This window comes from Gekko japonicus, unplaced genomic scaffold, assembly GCF_001447785.1.
Source record: "Gekko japonicus isolate JY-2015 unplaced genomic scaffold, Gekko_japonicus_V1.1 scaffold1921, whole genome shotgun sequence".
Taxonomy (NCBI): Eukaryota; Metazoa; Chordata; class Lepidosauria; order Squamata; family Gekkonidae; genus Gekko; species Gekko japonicus.
In genome coordinates, this window is record NW_015167593.1 from 38136 (window position 1) to 52697 (window position 14562).

At 48.8% G+C, this 14562-nt stretch overlaps 1 protein-coding gene across 1 annotated transcript; it reads left to right on the forward strand.

The window, feature by feature from the left end:
• Positions 1-811: 811 nt before the first annotated feature.
• CTRL (chymotrypsin-like) lies at positions 812-14260 on the forward strand. Its single transcript, XM_015413949.1, has 7 exons — positions 812-927; positions 5345-5423; positions 9494-9573; positions 10274-10355; positions 11748-11928; positions 12239-12372; positions 14099-14260. The coding sequence occupies exons 1-7, from the start codon at positions 812-814 to the stop codon at positions 14258-14260; spliced, it is 834 nt and encodes a 277-aa protein (XP_015269435.1).
• Positions 14261-14562: the final 302 nt, after the last annotated feature.

The window sequence follows — 14562 nt, forward strand, 5'->3', positions numbered from 1 at the left end:
GGGGAAATTTGCCCCCCGGGGAGAATTGGCAGCCCTACACCCTCTGCATGTACGATGGCGATCTGTAATTCCATTTTATTGTCTGATGAAGTGTGCTTGCACATGACAGCTTACACCTTGAATAAAACTTTGTTGGTCTTTAAGGTAACACTGGACTCTAACTTTGTAAGAGTTAGTGGTTAGGAGTAGTGGTTAGGAGTAGTGGTTAGGAGCACGGACCCTAATCTGGGAAAACTGGGTTTGATTCCCCATTCCTCCACATGCAGCTGCTGGTGTGACCTTGGGTCAGTCATGGCTCTCTCAGAGCTGTTCTGTCAAGAGTAGGTCTTCAAAGAGCTCTCTCAGCCCCACCTGCCTCACAGGATGTCTGTTGTGGGGGAAGGGAAGGGAAAGGAGAGGGCAAGCTGCTCTGAGACTCCTTCGGGAAGTGAAGGGCAATGGGGTATAAATCCAATCTCCTCTTCTTCTTATTCTGTTGCTTCAGACCAACACGGCTGCCTACTTTGTACTACTTTCTCCTGTTTCCCGTCACTCACCCCTTCCAAGTTTGGCCTTTGGATCCAGGGCTAAATCGTCTGCAGATCTGTTTGTGAGCAAAACGTGTAAGTAAACTTATTGACCTGCTTGTTCCAAGCACCACCAGCCGGCCGGCCTCTGGGAAAGCAAGGTCTGCTGCACACCTGTCTCAAGGAGCTACCGTGAGATATGCACACATATTCAGCACACGACTGTTCAGAGGCACACAGCCAGGACCTCCCTCCCCTCCCCCCACCCATGACTTTGCAGAGAATAAGAGCTGAACCAAGTAAACATGGGGAAGAACAAGGAGCAAGAGACCTTGGCAAAGAGTTGTGGACCCCAGGAAGGAGACCACCGGGAGATCGAGAACGAGGAGTATCATTGTACTGACTCCTTCATCCCAGGCCTGTAGCCAGGGTTTTTAAAGTCGGGGGGCATTTAAATTTCTTAGGGGGCACTGGCTGATCGAATTAAAGGAATTCCCGGCTCCTTCTCTGCAGCTGCCACCCCTCGTGGGCCCTGGGCTGGAAGGGAAGTCGTGGGGCCTTGCCAGAAACTCAGGGGGCCTAGCCCCGAGAGGCCCCACTGAAGCTACGGGCCTGCTTCCTCCTGATCCGCTTGGAGACATTTCAGGGAACACCCCAACCCTTCCCATGCTGGCACCCTCTCCAGTTACTCCATTGCCTCCTCGCCTCTCCTTCTAAAACTTCAGCCCAGGAGCTTCTAAAATGAAACTGTGGGATTCTGGTTTCCTGTAGGCCACACTTGCAATAAAGCTTAAACCAGACTTGCACCACTGTGTGCGTAAAGTGTCGTCCAGTTGCAGGCCAACTTATGGCAACCCCATAGGATCCCCAAGGCAAGAGACAAAAAGAAGTAGTTTGCCATTGCTTGCCTCTGGGTAGCAACCCTGGACTTCCTTGGTGGTCTCCCATCCAAGTGCTAACTGAGGTTGGCCTTGCTTAGCTTCTGCAGTCTGATGCAATCGGGCCAGCATGGGCTTTTGCACAATTACTACCCCACAATGTATTTTACCAGACCAGGGATTGGACTTGAGGCATCCCGGGTGTGACACGTGTGCTTGAAATCCCAGCCTCAGCCATGTAAAGACCCATGCCCATTAGGGTTGCCAGCCTCCAGGTGGGGCCTGGAGTTCTCCCGCTTTTACAACTGATCTCCAGCTGACAGAGATCAGCTCCCCTGGAGAAAATGGCTGCGTTGAAGGGTGGACTCTGTGGCATTGTACCACGGTGAGGCCCCTCCCCTCCCCAAACCCCGCCCTCTCCTGGATCCACCCCCAAAGTCTCCAGGTATTTCCCAACCCAGACCTGGCAACCCTAATGCCCATGTAGTTCTCTTTGCTGCCTGGGATAGCCCCCACCACTCTGGAAGTGGTTTATGGGGAGAAGCAGCGGTCACTCTGACATAGAGATGTGAAGGTCCGGGAAAAAACTGGAAAAATTCGGGAGGGAAATGTTTTTTTCCTGTTTTTTCCCTGACGCCTTTTTGTTGTTTTCTGAAAAATTGTAAAAATTGAAAAAAGAAAAGGAAAAAAAATTGATTATGGAACATTTTATTTTAACATGATGAATAAAATATTTTAAGACAAAGTGTTCACATATTTTCCAAATAATTTCTAAAACATATATATGTGGTATCAGATTGATCTAATTTCTGTGCACTGAGGAGAAGCCAGTCCTAGGTTACAAACTGAACTCTCCAATGCAAGAACAAGATGCATTTCTTCCTTTAGGAGGTGCAATTGTCAGAAGAAAATTAAAAAGTTTCAGTTTTGTTTTTGCATGTGGGTGGGTATTCTGTTTGTAATAATTGTTTGGATACACTATATTTTTAATATGCTAGTTGTGATAATTTCATGCCAAGTAAAAATGTCCATAGTCATATTTTATGTTTCTAAAGTAACAGAATGACTTTCAATCTTGAAAAGACAAAAGAAATTTTTCACTGTTTCTAAAAATTTCCGTTTTTTTCCGAGCTTCAAAATTTCCAGAAATTTTACATCTCTACTCTGACACCTTCGGTTTTTCTACGAAGGGAAACAGGTTCTGTCGATGGGCAAAGGCACAGCAGGAGACTCCATGCCGCATTCTCAGTTTGCTGGCGTGGGCAGTAACATTTGATTTTGTAGATTTTAAACCCTTTCTTTCTCATGGGGGCATACGTTGTTTTATCCTTCCTCCATTTTATCCTCACAACCACTAGGGCTGCCAAACTCCAGGTGGGGCCTGCCTGGAGACCCCCCTGCTTTTACAACGGATCTCCAGATGACAGAGACCAGTTCCCCTGGAGGAAGTGGTGGTTTGGGAGGGTGGACTTCATGGCACTGTACCCTGCTGAGGCCCCTCCCCTCCCCTCCCACAGCCCCACCCTCTCCAGGCTCCACCCACAAAACCTCCAGGTATTTCCCAACCCGGAACTGGCCACCCTAACAGCCACCCTGAGAGGTGGGATCAGGCTAAGAGAGAGGCACCATTCCAAGGTCATCCAACAAGCTTCCATGGCAAGCACGAGGACTCGAACCTGGGTCCCACAGATCTTAGTCCAACACTCTAGCCACAACACCACTCCACCTCATTCCAGTGGACAAAGGATACAAACATTGGTAGGGCAAGTAACACACGGCTTCAGAATGACTGTTGTGGGTGCATTTGTAAAATACGTTTATAAAGCAACTCTATGGCTTGGATTCAGCAATAATTTATATGGCAGTGTGTGTCGTATAGCCAGGGAATAATAAGATTGTCTGGCATCCAGAAGTTCTAGCTCTTTTGGCTTTATGCACCACTAGGTGGCGAGCTAGACTCGTTTTAAGGTCAGAGACATTTCAGTGGTGGTTTGCCATGGCCTGCCTCTGTGTCATGTCCCTGGTATTCCTTGGAGGTCACCCTTCCAAGTACTAGCCAGGGCTGACCCTGCTTAGCTTCCGAGATCTGACAAGATCAGGCTCTCCAGGAATTCAGGGCTTGGATTCAGCAGTTCATGACTGGAAAGGAAAATGTACGGAGCACATTTCTGCTCACCCAGAGGCTTCAACAACACACAGCACTTTAATGTATTTTTTAAAAGGCAAAATCACAAGGTGCAAATAAGAGCAGCCCGTTTGGAAGATTTCATCCCATTTGTTTTTGAAATGGGATCAAAACCCTTTGCACCACACCTTGTCCACAGGGGAAAGAACCCTAGGGATACAATCACGGTCACTTCGTGCAAACAGACAGCGAGCGCCTCCACTTGAGCATGGACTGCCACACATGGAAACCTTTCATGGCATCCAACCCACGGACTCTCTTTCCTCGCATATTTTCCGCCCAGGCCAGAGACACCAATCCTGAACGTGGGTTTCCCTGCAGGTTTGGCAGTTAGGGGCAGCAGCTGCCGTTGCCAGCTCTGTGGTTCTGCCAAGGAAACCTGCACACAGCCCCACAGGCAAAGAAACCTGCACACAGCACCACAGGCTAAATTTGGCCTGCTGCTATTATCAGCTCAAGGTCTGGGGGAAGCGAGTGCAGCTGCCAACCCCTGGGCCAGTATAAAGTCAGTGGCAGGGGGCCATCGGTAGTTCCCTGGGGCTCCTAACCGAAATGGCTTTGCTGTGGGCACCGGTGGCTGCTGTGTACCTCACTCTCCTTGGCGCAGTCTTGGGTGAGTTGCACCTGCCAGATGTTCTCCGCCTGCGGGCTGAGCCACCCTCTGGGTTTGTTCCCTCGCTCGTGACTGATGGGGCCCCAAGATAGAGGGGGGAGGCGATGATTTCAGTTCTATGCGACCCAGAACACACCTGATTACACAGCCCTCCCTGCAGGCCATCCTGTCCAATTTGTTTACTTCTTTTATTTCATTCGATTTCTAACCCGCCTTTCCCTGCAAACAGGGCTCAGGGCGGGGGAAGACATTTCCAAAAAACACACAACGATTTAAAATTACATTAAAATTAAAATAAGTTTAACGATTTCCTTCCATTACAGAGGAAAGGGAAAGTAACTTCCTATCCTTGCCTTGGGAACTTGCTGGCATCTTGGGGGAAGGGCCCATGGCTTCGTGGTAGAGCAAAATGAAGAAAAACTGGGGTGCACCCAGCAATGTGCCAACAGAACAAAAAAGGGGGAAATGCCCGATGACAGATGAATGATTTATTATACAAAGACCCTCCATGTTTTGCTGCGCAGGCTTTGTTAAGGGGAATCAGAACATTCACCCAGTGCTGGAATTATCCACAAGAATCGCTGTGGACAGTTCCAGCATTAGGTGAACGTAGATGCTTGGTATAATAAATCATTCACCTATCACCTGGCATTTTTTCGTTTTTGTTCTGTTAGTGGCAGAGCATCAGCTTGGCACACAGAAGGTCCCAGGTTCAGGCCCCAACATCTCCTGTTAAAAGGACAGGGTGGGGTGATGTGAAAGACCTCTGCCTATAAAGAGCCATGGTGTGTCTGAGTAGACAGTGCTGACCCTAGATGGACCCATGGTCTGATTCAGTATAAGGCAGTTCCGTGCAACTTGTGCCCTCATTAAGCTTATGCCCCAACTGCAAGCACAGATAGGAATTACAGCACTGGAATAAGAGCCCTCCCCCCTCCCTCGGTAGTATTTTTGCATGTTGTCATGCATGTGGAGTGAGCAGCAGGCACAGATGCTATCTGTGCCACAAAAACTTGGGCCGGGAGTGACTGGAGAGCTGGGCACTCAACATGGGCCTGGCTTCTCCTAGGACCTCGGCCGGCTCTGCAGAGTTGTATACACACACACACACACACACACACACACACACACACACACACACACACACGCTTTGTCTCTCTAGCCAAGTGAGGGACACAGAACGAATTGTCAATGGACAGAATGCAGTCCCAGGCTCATGGCCCTGGCAGGTCTCTCTGCAGGTAAGACTCTGTGGAATCTTTTGGGGGGATCTTTCCCTGTCTTGAATACAGAAAAGCACCAGGAACTAAAGAGCGAGGCGAGGTAGCTTCTCCTGCCTGTACCCCCATCACCTGTCTCCTGCCTGTTGCATTGCTTACCTAGAGCCACAGTAAGAGGAGGGGGACGGACCCCGGAGCACGTGGGAAGCAGGCAGTAGTAGCAGTACCTGCTTAACCTCTTGCAGCTACATGGATCTTCTAGGCATTGGAATTGGCAGGTTAGGGGAGGAAGTGTGGGTCAGTGGTAGAGAAGAAGAAGAGAAGAGATTGGATTTATACCCTGCCCTTTACTCGGAGTCTCAGTATGACTTACTATCTCCTTTCCCTTCCCCACCCCACAACAGACACCCTGAGAGGTAGGTGGGGCTGAGAGAGCTCTCTCTCTCTCGAGGACTGCTCCTGAGAGAACAGCTCTGAGAGAACTGTGACTGACCCAAGGTCTCACCAGCAGCTGCATGTGAAGGAGTGGGGAATCAAACCTGGTTTTCCCAGATTAGAGTCCGCGCTCTTAACCACTACACCAAACTGGCTCTGCTTTGCATACAGAAGGTCCCAAGGTCTGTCCCCAGCATCTCCAGTTAGAAGGATCAGGTAGGAAGGCGGTGTGAAAGACCTCTGCCTGAGATCCTTGGGAGTCACTGCCGGTCAGAGTAGGCAATACCAACCTTGAGACCAAAGGTCTGGCTCAGAAAGCAGCCGGACATGTTCAGTCCTCCTAAGAAGAGCATCCAAAGTGGCCTTTTATTATGTGTCATCATGACCGGTCTCCTAACTGCAGTCCTATGCAGGATTGGTCCTCTCTGCCTGTTTGGCTGAGACGGGTCACACGCTAATACAACTGCACTGTAAGCTGCACAAACTATCATAAGCAAAAGAGAGTTTCAAGAATTGGGTCAAGGGCCACCAACAAAGACGTCTGCTGTCCGCTTGACGAGGGACTCATGTGTTCCAATTAATGCCAGAAAGGGAATCTGAATTACCGCCAGCCTTTATATTTTCAAAGGGAGAACAGCCATTGTGTGGCTCTGTCCCGGTAGCCTTGGCCAAGAGACTAACCCGATCCTCTTAATTGAAACTCTGCACCAGACCCCCTCCATGCCGTCTTCCAGATTCTTCCAGTCTATAGCCTTCAAGCCCCAGTTTTCCCGCCCCCACCCCCACCCCATTTTTGTTTTGCTTAACATCTCACCTAAAGAAGCAAACTCAAAAGCTGGCTTACTACTTTGTGATGCTGAACTGTCCTAACGAAGCTACTCCCTAGCAATGCTCCCTCTAAGCTGTGGAGTGCTGCGAGCAAAAATTCTGCTTTGTGAGTTACTGGCATTAAAGTTGTGAGCAAGCGATTTGTCTGCTGCACAAATTAGTTTGCTCTGGAGCCATCCTTCCTGAGCTAAGACAAAAATGTGTGAGCCAGAAGCTAAAAAACTGTGAGCTAGCTCACACTAACTCAGCTTAGAGGGAACACTGCCTACGACTTTATGATCCCTAAGGAGATGAAGGATCGGCAGCCCACAGCTCCAGAGCAAAAGGTGGCTCTGTATGGAATCAAGCACAGCTCTCGAAAAAGAAAACGAATTCTTGAATTCTACTGGAGGTAGGGATGTCAGCCTCCAGGTGGGGCCTGGGGATCTCCTGGAATTACAGCTCATCTCCAGACTACAGAGGTCAGTTTCCCTGGAGGAAATGGTTGCTTTATAGGGTGGACTCTGTGGCATCATACCCCACTGAGGTCCCTGTCCACCCCAGGCTCTGTCCCCAAATCTCCAGGAGTTTCCCAGACTAGAGGTGGCAACCCTACCTCCCTGTCCCCCACCGGTGGCCTGAGGGGACCTGGAAGCTCTAATTGGAGGGGGTAGGTGGGATAATAGAATAACTGGAATGTGAAGGGAATGGTAATCATTCTTAGACATGCTTTACAGAAAGGGAAATGAATGATGGAGGTCAACGATTGCCAGGTAACACAAATGGAAAACCCATGCACGGATTTATGCCAGTGCACTAGAACAAGCATGCAGGATGCGCCTGTGTATATTTACTACTTATCGTGAGATCTTGCAAGTCCCACTTCCTAAGAAATTACTGGAAACAGCCAATGTTTGGGGCTGTGGAGACGGTAGCTGACTCAGGATCCGAACTAAAAGAGATCTCTACAGGCCCATTTTTATTCCATGCTTTGAACAAGGGAGTTCAGGGTGTCTTGCGTGGTTCTCCTCCTTCCCCATTTTAAGCTCATTAACGACCCTGTGAGGTAGGTTAGGGAGAGACACTTAGTGGGAATTTGAACCCAGGGCTGGCTCCACAAAGGGGCATGAAGTTGTTCCCCCCGCAGTGGAAGCAACAGCAAGTGGGTCAGAGGCAGGTAGAACAGGATCCACACACCAGTGTCTCCACACCAGTCCCTACCCTGCCCCTTCCTCCTCGTCAGATCAGCATCAGCCAGGCAAGAATCCCACCCTTCCTACCCTAATAGCTGAGAGGCATTAAAGCAAAAATTAAAAACCTGCCATTCTGAATGTGCTAATCTCTGCCCACTCTGGATTGGCCACAGGCAAAGCTGTACTGCCACTTCCCCTTTTAATCAAACGAAGGAGAGCTTAGAGGGAACATTGGTCCCTGCCCCGCCCCTTCCTCCTCGTCACATCAGCACCAGCCAGGCAAGAATCCCACCCTTCCTACCCTAATAGCTGAGTGGCATTAAAGCAAAAATTAAAAACCTGCCATTCCGAATGTGCTAATCTCTCCCCACTCTGGATTGGCCACAGGCAAAGCTGTACTGCCACTTCCCCTTTTAATCAAACGAAGGAGGTCTTCCTTTGCTTTGTCTTTTTAAAGGGGAAAGCCCTGCAAGCCATACTTGGAAAGCGTGCAGTCTGGTGTGGAAGCTAAAGTGGGGGCATGCTCTCAGTTCCCCATGTGGGAAAATCCCTGTGTGGAAACAGCCCAGATCCTCATCCGCTACTCCGTTCTGATTTGACACCACAAAAGAGCAGTCCAAACACTCTGTGCCACTGCTGAAAAAAGGTCAGGGAAGAAAGTTAACACATAAGGCACATGGTCTTCACCCATTAGTTGTGACGTTAAGAAGCAATGCCTTCACTTAAAAGCCTATACTGTGGCACTGAAGAAACAATATTTCCATGCCACTAATGCATCCACTGCGGTGGCTCAAGTGGTTAAGACGCTGAACTGCAGGCTGTGGAAGGTCAGTAGTTCAGCAGTTCGAGACCCGGGTGCTGCAAGACGGAGTGAGCTCCCATCTCTAGTTCCAGCTCCTGCTAACCTAGCAGTTCGAAAGCAAGAAATTGCAAGTAGATAAATAGGTACCACTTCGGTGGGAAGGGAACAGCGTTCCATGCGACTTCGTGTTTAGTCATGCCTGCCACATGACCACGGAAACGTCTTCAGACAGCGCTGGCTCTTCGGCTTTGAAACGGAAATGAGCACCGCAACCCTACAGTCGGATTCGACTGGCTTTCGAGCAAGGGAACCTTTACCTTTACCTTTACCTTTAATGCATCCACACAGTGTAGTCTGAACTAAAGTAGTAGGTCGACACTGAGTTTAACGTAGCACTCTACTAACATAGCATAAAATCTGGCAAAACCCATGCCCATGGGCGAATTTCTACTATACTCTTACTTGGAAATCCCAGTCCAGGAAAGGACCTACTTCTCCCTACTACTGTTCTTTTCAATTTTGCTCCTACTCATTGTTTCTTCTCAGCACTCCTGAAACAATCATTAGTCAATTCTAATTCCTGATGGGAAGAGGGAATGACTGCTTTTCTCTTTGTATCCAAAGCGTATACTCATTAATTTTTTCTTATAGTTTTCATGATATTAATTTCCTAATTACCTGTTTAAAATAATTTTTAAAGAATCAAAGTTCTGGATTGCAACTGGTTGGCAGAGATGTCACCTGGGTTGTTTGTAGAAACTGAACAAACCAGTTAATGTCTGTTCCAAACTTAGCATCTATTGTTTTAGTTCATAAGCATCTCCTTCCCCCTTTCTTTCACTCTTTCTTTCCAGACGAGGTCCGGTGCCCATTTCTGTGGAGGTTCCTTGATCAATGAGAACTGGGTCGTCACCGCTGCTCACTGTAACCCAAGGTGAGAAGAACTCTTGATTTCCTTGACAATGCGCTGTGAGTAACCAAAAGCTCTTTTCCATAGCTGGAGACTTAAACCCACCTGGAACAGGAAAGGGAAACTGATACATTTCAGAGAAGGAAGCCAACAGGTATTTCTCAATGGTTTTAGGACAAGCAGATTCCCATAGAAGAGTTGGCATTCTTGGGATGAACTTCAAGCAGCACAGCACCGCAGAGCTCCTTCACCTTCAAAACTGAGTCAAAAGATAACATACTGATTCCTGTGAATGAATAATATTCAGTACCAAGACTACCTTCAGCCACGTTCCTTTCTGCCTAAAAAGGCCTCAGGTTTATCAGAAAGTGTGCAGTTTCAGAGAGACATATAATAGCAAATTGGGGGTGTAAGGAGAAGAGAGGCAGTTTGGTGTAGGGGTTGAGAGCATGGACTCTAATCCGGGAGAACCGGGTTTGATTCCCCACTCCTCCACATGCAGCTGCTGGAATGACCTTGGGACAGTCAGAAGTTCTCTCAGAGCTGTTCTCTCAAGGGCAGTTCTCAAGAGAGCTCTCTCAGCCCCACCTACCTCACAGGGTGTCTGTTGTGGGGAATGGAAGGGAAAGGAGATTGTAAGCCGCTCTGAGACTCCTTCGGGTAGTGAAGGGCAGGGTATAAACCCAATCTCTTCTCCTGAGAGATTCTCTCTTTCTTTCTCCAGCCCCAGCTCAAATTATGTTGTTCTTGGAGAATACGACCGAAGCTCCAATGCAGAGGCAGTCCAGGTGAAGGCGATAGCCAAGGTGAGAGATAATTACATCATGTCATGGCACTTATTTTGGCAATGTCTATAAGTTTTTAAACAAAGTATCATGATGGAATATTCAAGGAAAATGTATTTATATAAGACAATCAGAAAGCACGTAAACTAGAGTTAAAAGGCAAAAGGATACCAGAATACATTGGCTACCCTTTAGAACACCTGAATAGATGGAGTCAAACAAACGTCTCATGGGGAGGACCTTCTAGAGCTCTGAGGCACCCACCAAGAAGGCCTTGCTGTACACCACAGATTTCTTGTGAGATGGAACTTTTGAAGTAAGGCCTCTCTGTTTTAAAACTACAGGGAAGCTTCTATGGGAATGGATGCTTTTAAAGAAGGTTTAGGACTTTATAAGCCTAGAGACTGTCTTGAACTTGGCCCTGAAAGTAGAGAGAGAACCAGCATTAACCCACCTTACAACACCAGGTGACGGTCCGGTTGTGTTATTCTGCATCAGTTGGACTTTCTGAATTGTATCCAGCAGGGCTCTTTTTGTAGAAAAAGCCCAGCAGGAACTCATTAGCATAACAAGCCATACCCAACAGCAGGAACTCATTAGCATATTATGCCACACCCATGACAGCACACATCTCATTAGCATATTAGACCACACCCCATGTTACCAGAAGTGTGGTCATCCAGCCACACCCACCTTTTGCTTTTTATTCTGTCTACCTTGTTTGTTGTCAAAACCCAGGGCCTTTTTTTGGAGCAGGAACTCCTTTGCATGTTAGGCCACACACCCCTAATGTAGCCAATCCTAATGAGTTCCTGCTGTTGGGTGTGGCCTGTTATGCTAATGAGTTCCTGCTGGGTGTGGCCAATTTGGGAGTCAGCCGGAACTCCGTTCCTGTGCGTTCCTGCCCAAAAATAGCCCTGGATCCAGGAGCAGTGTCACAAAGAATGTATTGCAGTAGTCTAGGCTGGAGTTCACTAAGGCATGGAGGACAGTGACATGAGGCCCTGGCAATTAATACATGAAGTGGCCTTATACTGAACCAGACAATTGGTCCATCAAAGTCAGTATTGTCTACTTAGACTGGCAGCAACCCTCCAGGGACTCAGGTAGAGGTCTTTCACATCCCCTGTGATCTGATCCTTTAAGGAAAAACTAGAGGTGCTGGGGATTGAACCTGGAACTCTCTGTATGCCAAGCACTTGCACTAGCATCCAGCCACAGCCCTTCCCTTTAAGCATGTCTATCATCGGGGCATGGCTGGCCTCATCCACTTCCAAGCCAAATATTGCATGCGCTGCTTTGGCCCGTTTACAAGTCTCATGAGGGTCCAAAGGCAGACCAAGGAGGAGACCTTTGTGATCCTTAAGCACATACTACTTAACCTCTTGATTTTTTTTTACTCGTGTTTTCCAGGCCATCACCCACCCCTCCTGGGATTCCAGAACCCTCAACAACGATATCACCCTGCTGAAGCTGTCCTCCCCTGCCCAGCTGAATTCCCGCGTCTCTCCCGTCTGCCTGGCTTCAGCCACAGAGACGCTTCCTGAAGGGCTGAAATGTGTCACCACTGGCTGGGGACGGACTAGTGGCGTCGGTACGTAGGGCAGCTGGGCTGAGGTCAGGCTTGAAAACAGCCCAGCAGGGAAAGAAAAGCCAGGCTCTGTGCACTGCGTTCGGAGCGGTCTGTCGGAATGCAGAAGAATTGGCATCTGTGCAATCTACCTGGGACAGATGGGTCCAGCAGCTGCAGATGAGGGTCTGGGAGGGAGGGAAGAGGGGGAAATCTCACCAAGGGTACTTCTGATAGCACAGAGATGGTAACAGGACAGGTGAGGGCGTGGGGGGCCTCTCTCTTGGATCAGGCTGTCCTTTCGCTGCCTGAGATTTGTTCGTTGTTTCCCCAGTAAATAATCCAGCAGCCAAGTTACAGCAGGTGGCTCTCCCCCTGGTGACGGTCAGCCAATGCCAGCAACACTGGGGCAATCGCATCACCGGTGCCATGGTATGCGCCGGGGGCGCCGGTGCCTCCTCCTGCCAGGTAAGGGGGTGACTGTAATCAGAGGAGGGCAGGCACTGTGCAAAGAGGAAGGCACTCTGCTCAAGGCTGTCTTCTCCCAAGGCCACGTGGTGGTGACAGTGGGGCAAAGGGAAGAGGGAGGGAGGAGCACATTTGCCTTGGCCCTGCGATGCAGCCCCCACACACTCCTCCCTCACCATGGCAGAGATGAAGAATTGCAGGCAGGTTCCCCAAGGATATGGGGACGATACAGGAAATCCGGTTTTGCAACACACCTTCCGTTCTCAACCGCGGCTTTGCACACTTCCCGTTCTCCTGAGATATTGGACTGAGCACATGGGAAATCCCGAGGCAGATGTGCCAAGCCTGTGACCTTTGGAGGCCCCTTTCCCAGCAGCTTTCACTCTTCTTCAAAGAAGCCCTCTTGGTGACCCAATGGTGCAATAGGGTCGCGATGATCACTGTGACACCCATTTACACAGGCTTAAGGGTTACGCAGGGCTTCTATTCAGTCTCCCCTCTAAGCTGAGTTAGTGTGAGCTGGCTCACGGTTTTTTAGCCTCTGACTCACCCATTTTTGTCTTCGCTCAGGAAGGATGGCTCCAGAGCAAACTGATTTATGCAGCGGCCAAATCGCTCGTTCACAACTTTAATGCCAGTAAGCTCACAAAGTAGAATTTTTGCTCACAAGCAGTGTTCCCTCTAAGTTGAGTTAGTGTGAGTTAGCTCACAGTTCTTTAGCCTCCAGCTCACACATTTGTGCCTTAGCTCAGGAAGGATGGCTCCAAAGCAAACGAATTTATGCAGCAGCCAAATCGCCTGCTCACAACTTTAATGCCAGTAGCTCACAAAGTAGAATTTTTGCTCACGGACACCACAGCTTAGAGGGAACATTGCTCACAAGACTCCACAGCTTAGAAGGAGCATTGCTTCTATTTGATCAAAAGGTCCACCTGACACAGCATTGTATGTCTAACAGTCGCTAGTTGGGAGCTCCCAACCAGCAAATGATGGCAACCGCCATTCCCATAGTCAAGTGGAAGGATGCCTCTGAATATGGAGGTTCCGTTTAGCTGTTATGGCTAATAGCTTCTCCTCCGCAAATGTTTCCAGTCCTTCTGAGTGGCTGAGGAACAGGTGTGTATCGACGCCATTTGCTGCTGCCATGGATGCATTTCTTGTGCTCCCCTCCCATGGGTGTAACCACATACGCAAAGCCCACAGGGCTGTGAGCATGAAACGGGAGTAAATTCCCTTGGATACCAGCTTCTGTTCATAGAATCACAGAGTTGGAAGGAACCTCCAGGATCATCTAGTCCAACCCCCATGCACAACGCAGGAAATTCACAAATACCTCCCCCCCCCAGTGACCCCTTCTCTGTGCCCAGAAGATGGCAAAAAGCCTCCAAGATCCTCAGCCAAACTGGCCTGGAGAAAAATTGCTTCCTGACCCCAAAGTGGCAATCAGCATTTCCCTGTGCGTGTAAGAAAGGGCCACAAGAACTAAGCACTGATGCAACCCTTCCTGCCCTCCCTCTCATGATCTGCCTAAGTTCACAATCTGCCTAAGTTTCCATTTCCATGGAGGGGAAGATAAATGTGAGAAATCAACAACCCACTAGGTTCCAGCTCATTATCTTACCCAGAAGGCTTAAGATACCAGTACATGAGAAAGGAATGCATCTGGCAGCTTGTAAGGACTCTCCTAACTAAGTTTAAGGGAAATGCCTTCTTCTTCTCTCTCTAGGGTGACTCTGGGGGCCCTCTCGTGTGCATGAAAGGCTCAGTCTGGAATCTGATTGGGATAGTCTCCTGGGGCACCACCAACTGCAATGTCCGGACTCCCGCTGTCTACACCCGCATCTCCAAATTCCGCAGCTGGATCGAACAAGTCATTGCAAGAAACTGATCACATCCCTGCGGAATTCAAAGCAAGAATAAAGGTGTCAAGACTATTACTGTTTAGGAAAGGTAGAGAAGATCAGCAGCACATCTGTACTCAGAAGAAATGCAAAGCGAGCAGACAAGCCTTTCACTGGAAAGAAATAAAAAAAATGAGGACTCTGTGCAGTGTTGATTTGTCCTCTTTGGCACACAATTCCAGGGGGTTTATTCAGTTGCCCACAACCCAGTTCAAAACTTAGTTCCAGCTGCTGTAGCATTTTGCAGCTGACAGTGGGAATCAAGGAATGAATCCAATCTCCATGAAGT

What these genes read in the sequence shown, in the direction of transcription:
- CTRL (XM_015413949.1), top strand. Translation starts at nt 812, where the DNA reads ATGGGGAAGAACAAGGAGCAAGAGACCTTGGCAAAGAGTTGTGGACCC. An exon ending in GCTGCTCACTGTAACCCAAG is followed by an intron (nt 9,574 to 10,273) that starts GTGAGAAGAACT and finishes TTCTTTCTCCAG; the next exon opens with CCCCAGCTCAAATTATGTTG. An exon ending in AGGTGAAGGCGATAGCCAAG is followed by an intron (nt 10,356 to 11,747) that starts GTGAGAGATAAT and finishes CGTGTTTTCCAG; the next exon opens with GCCATCACCCACCCCTCCTG.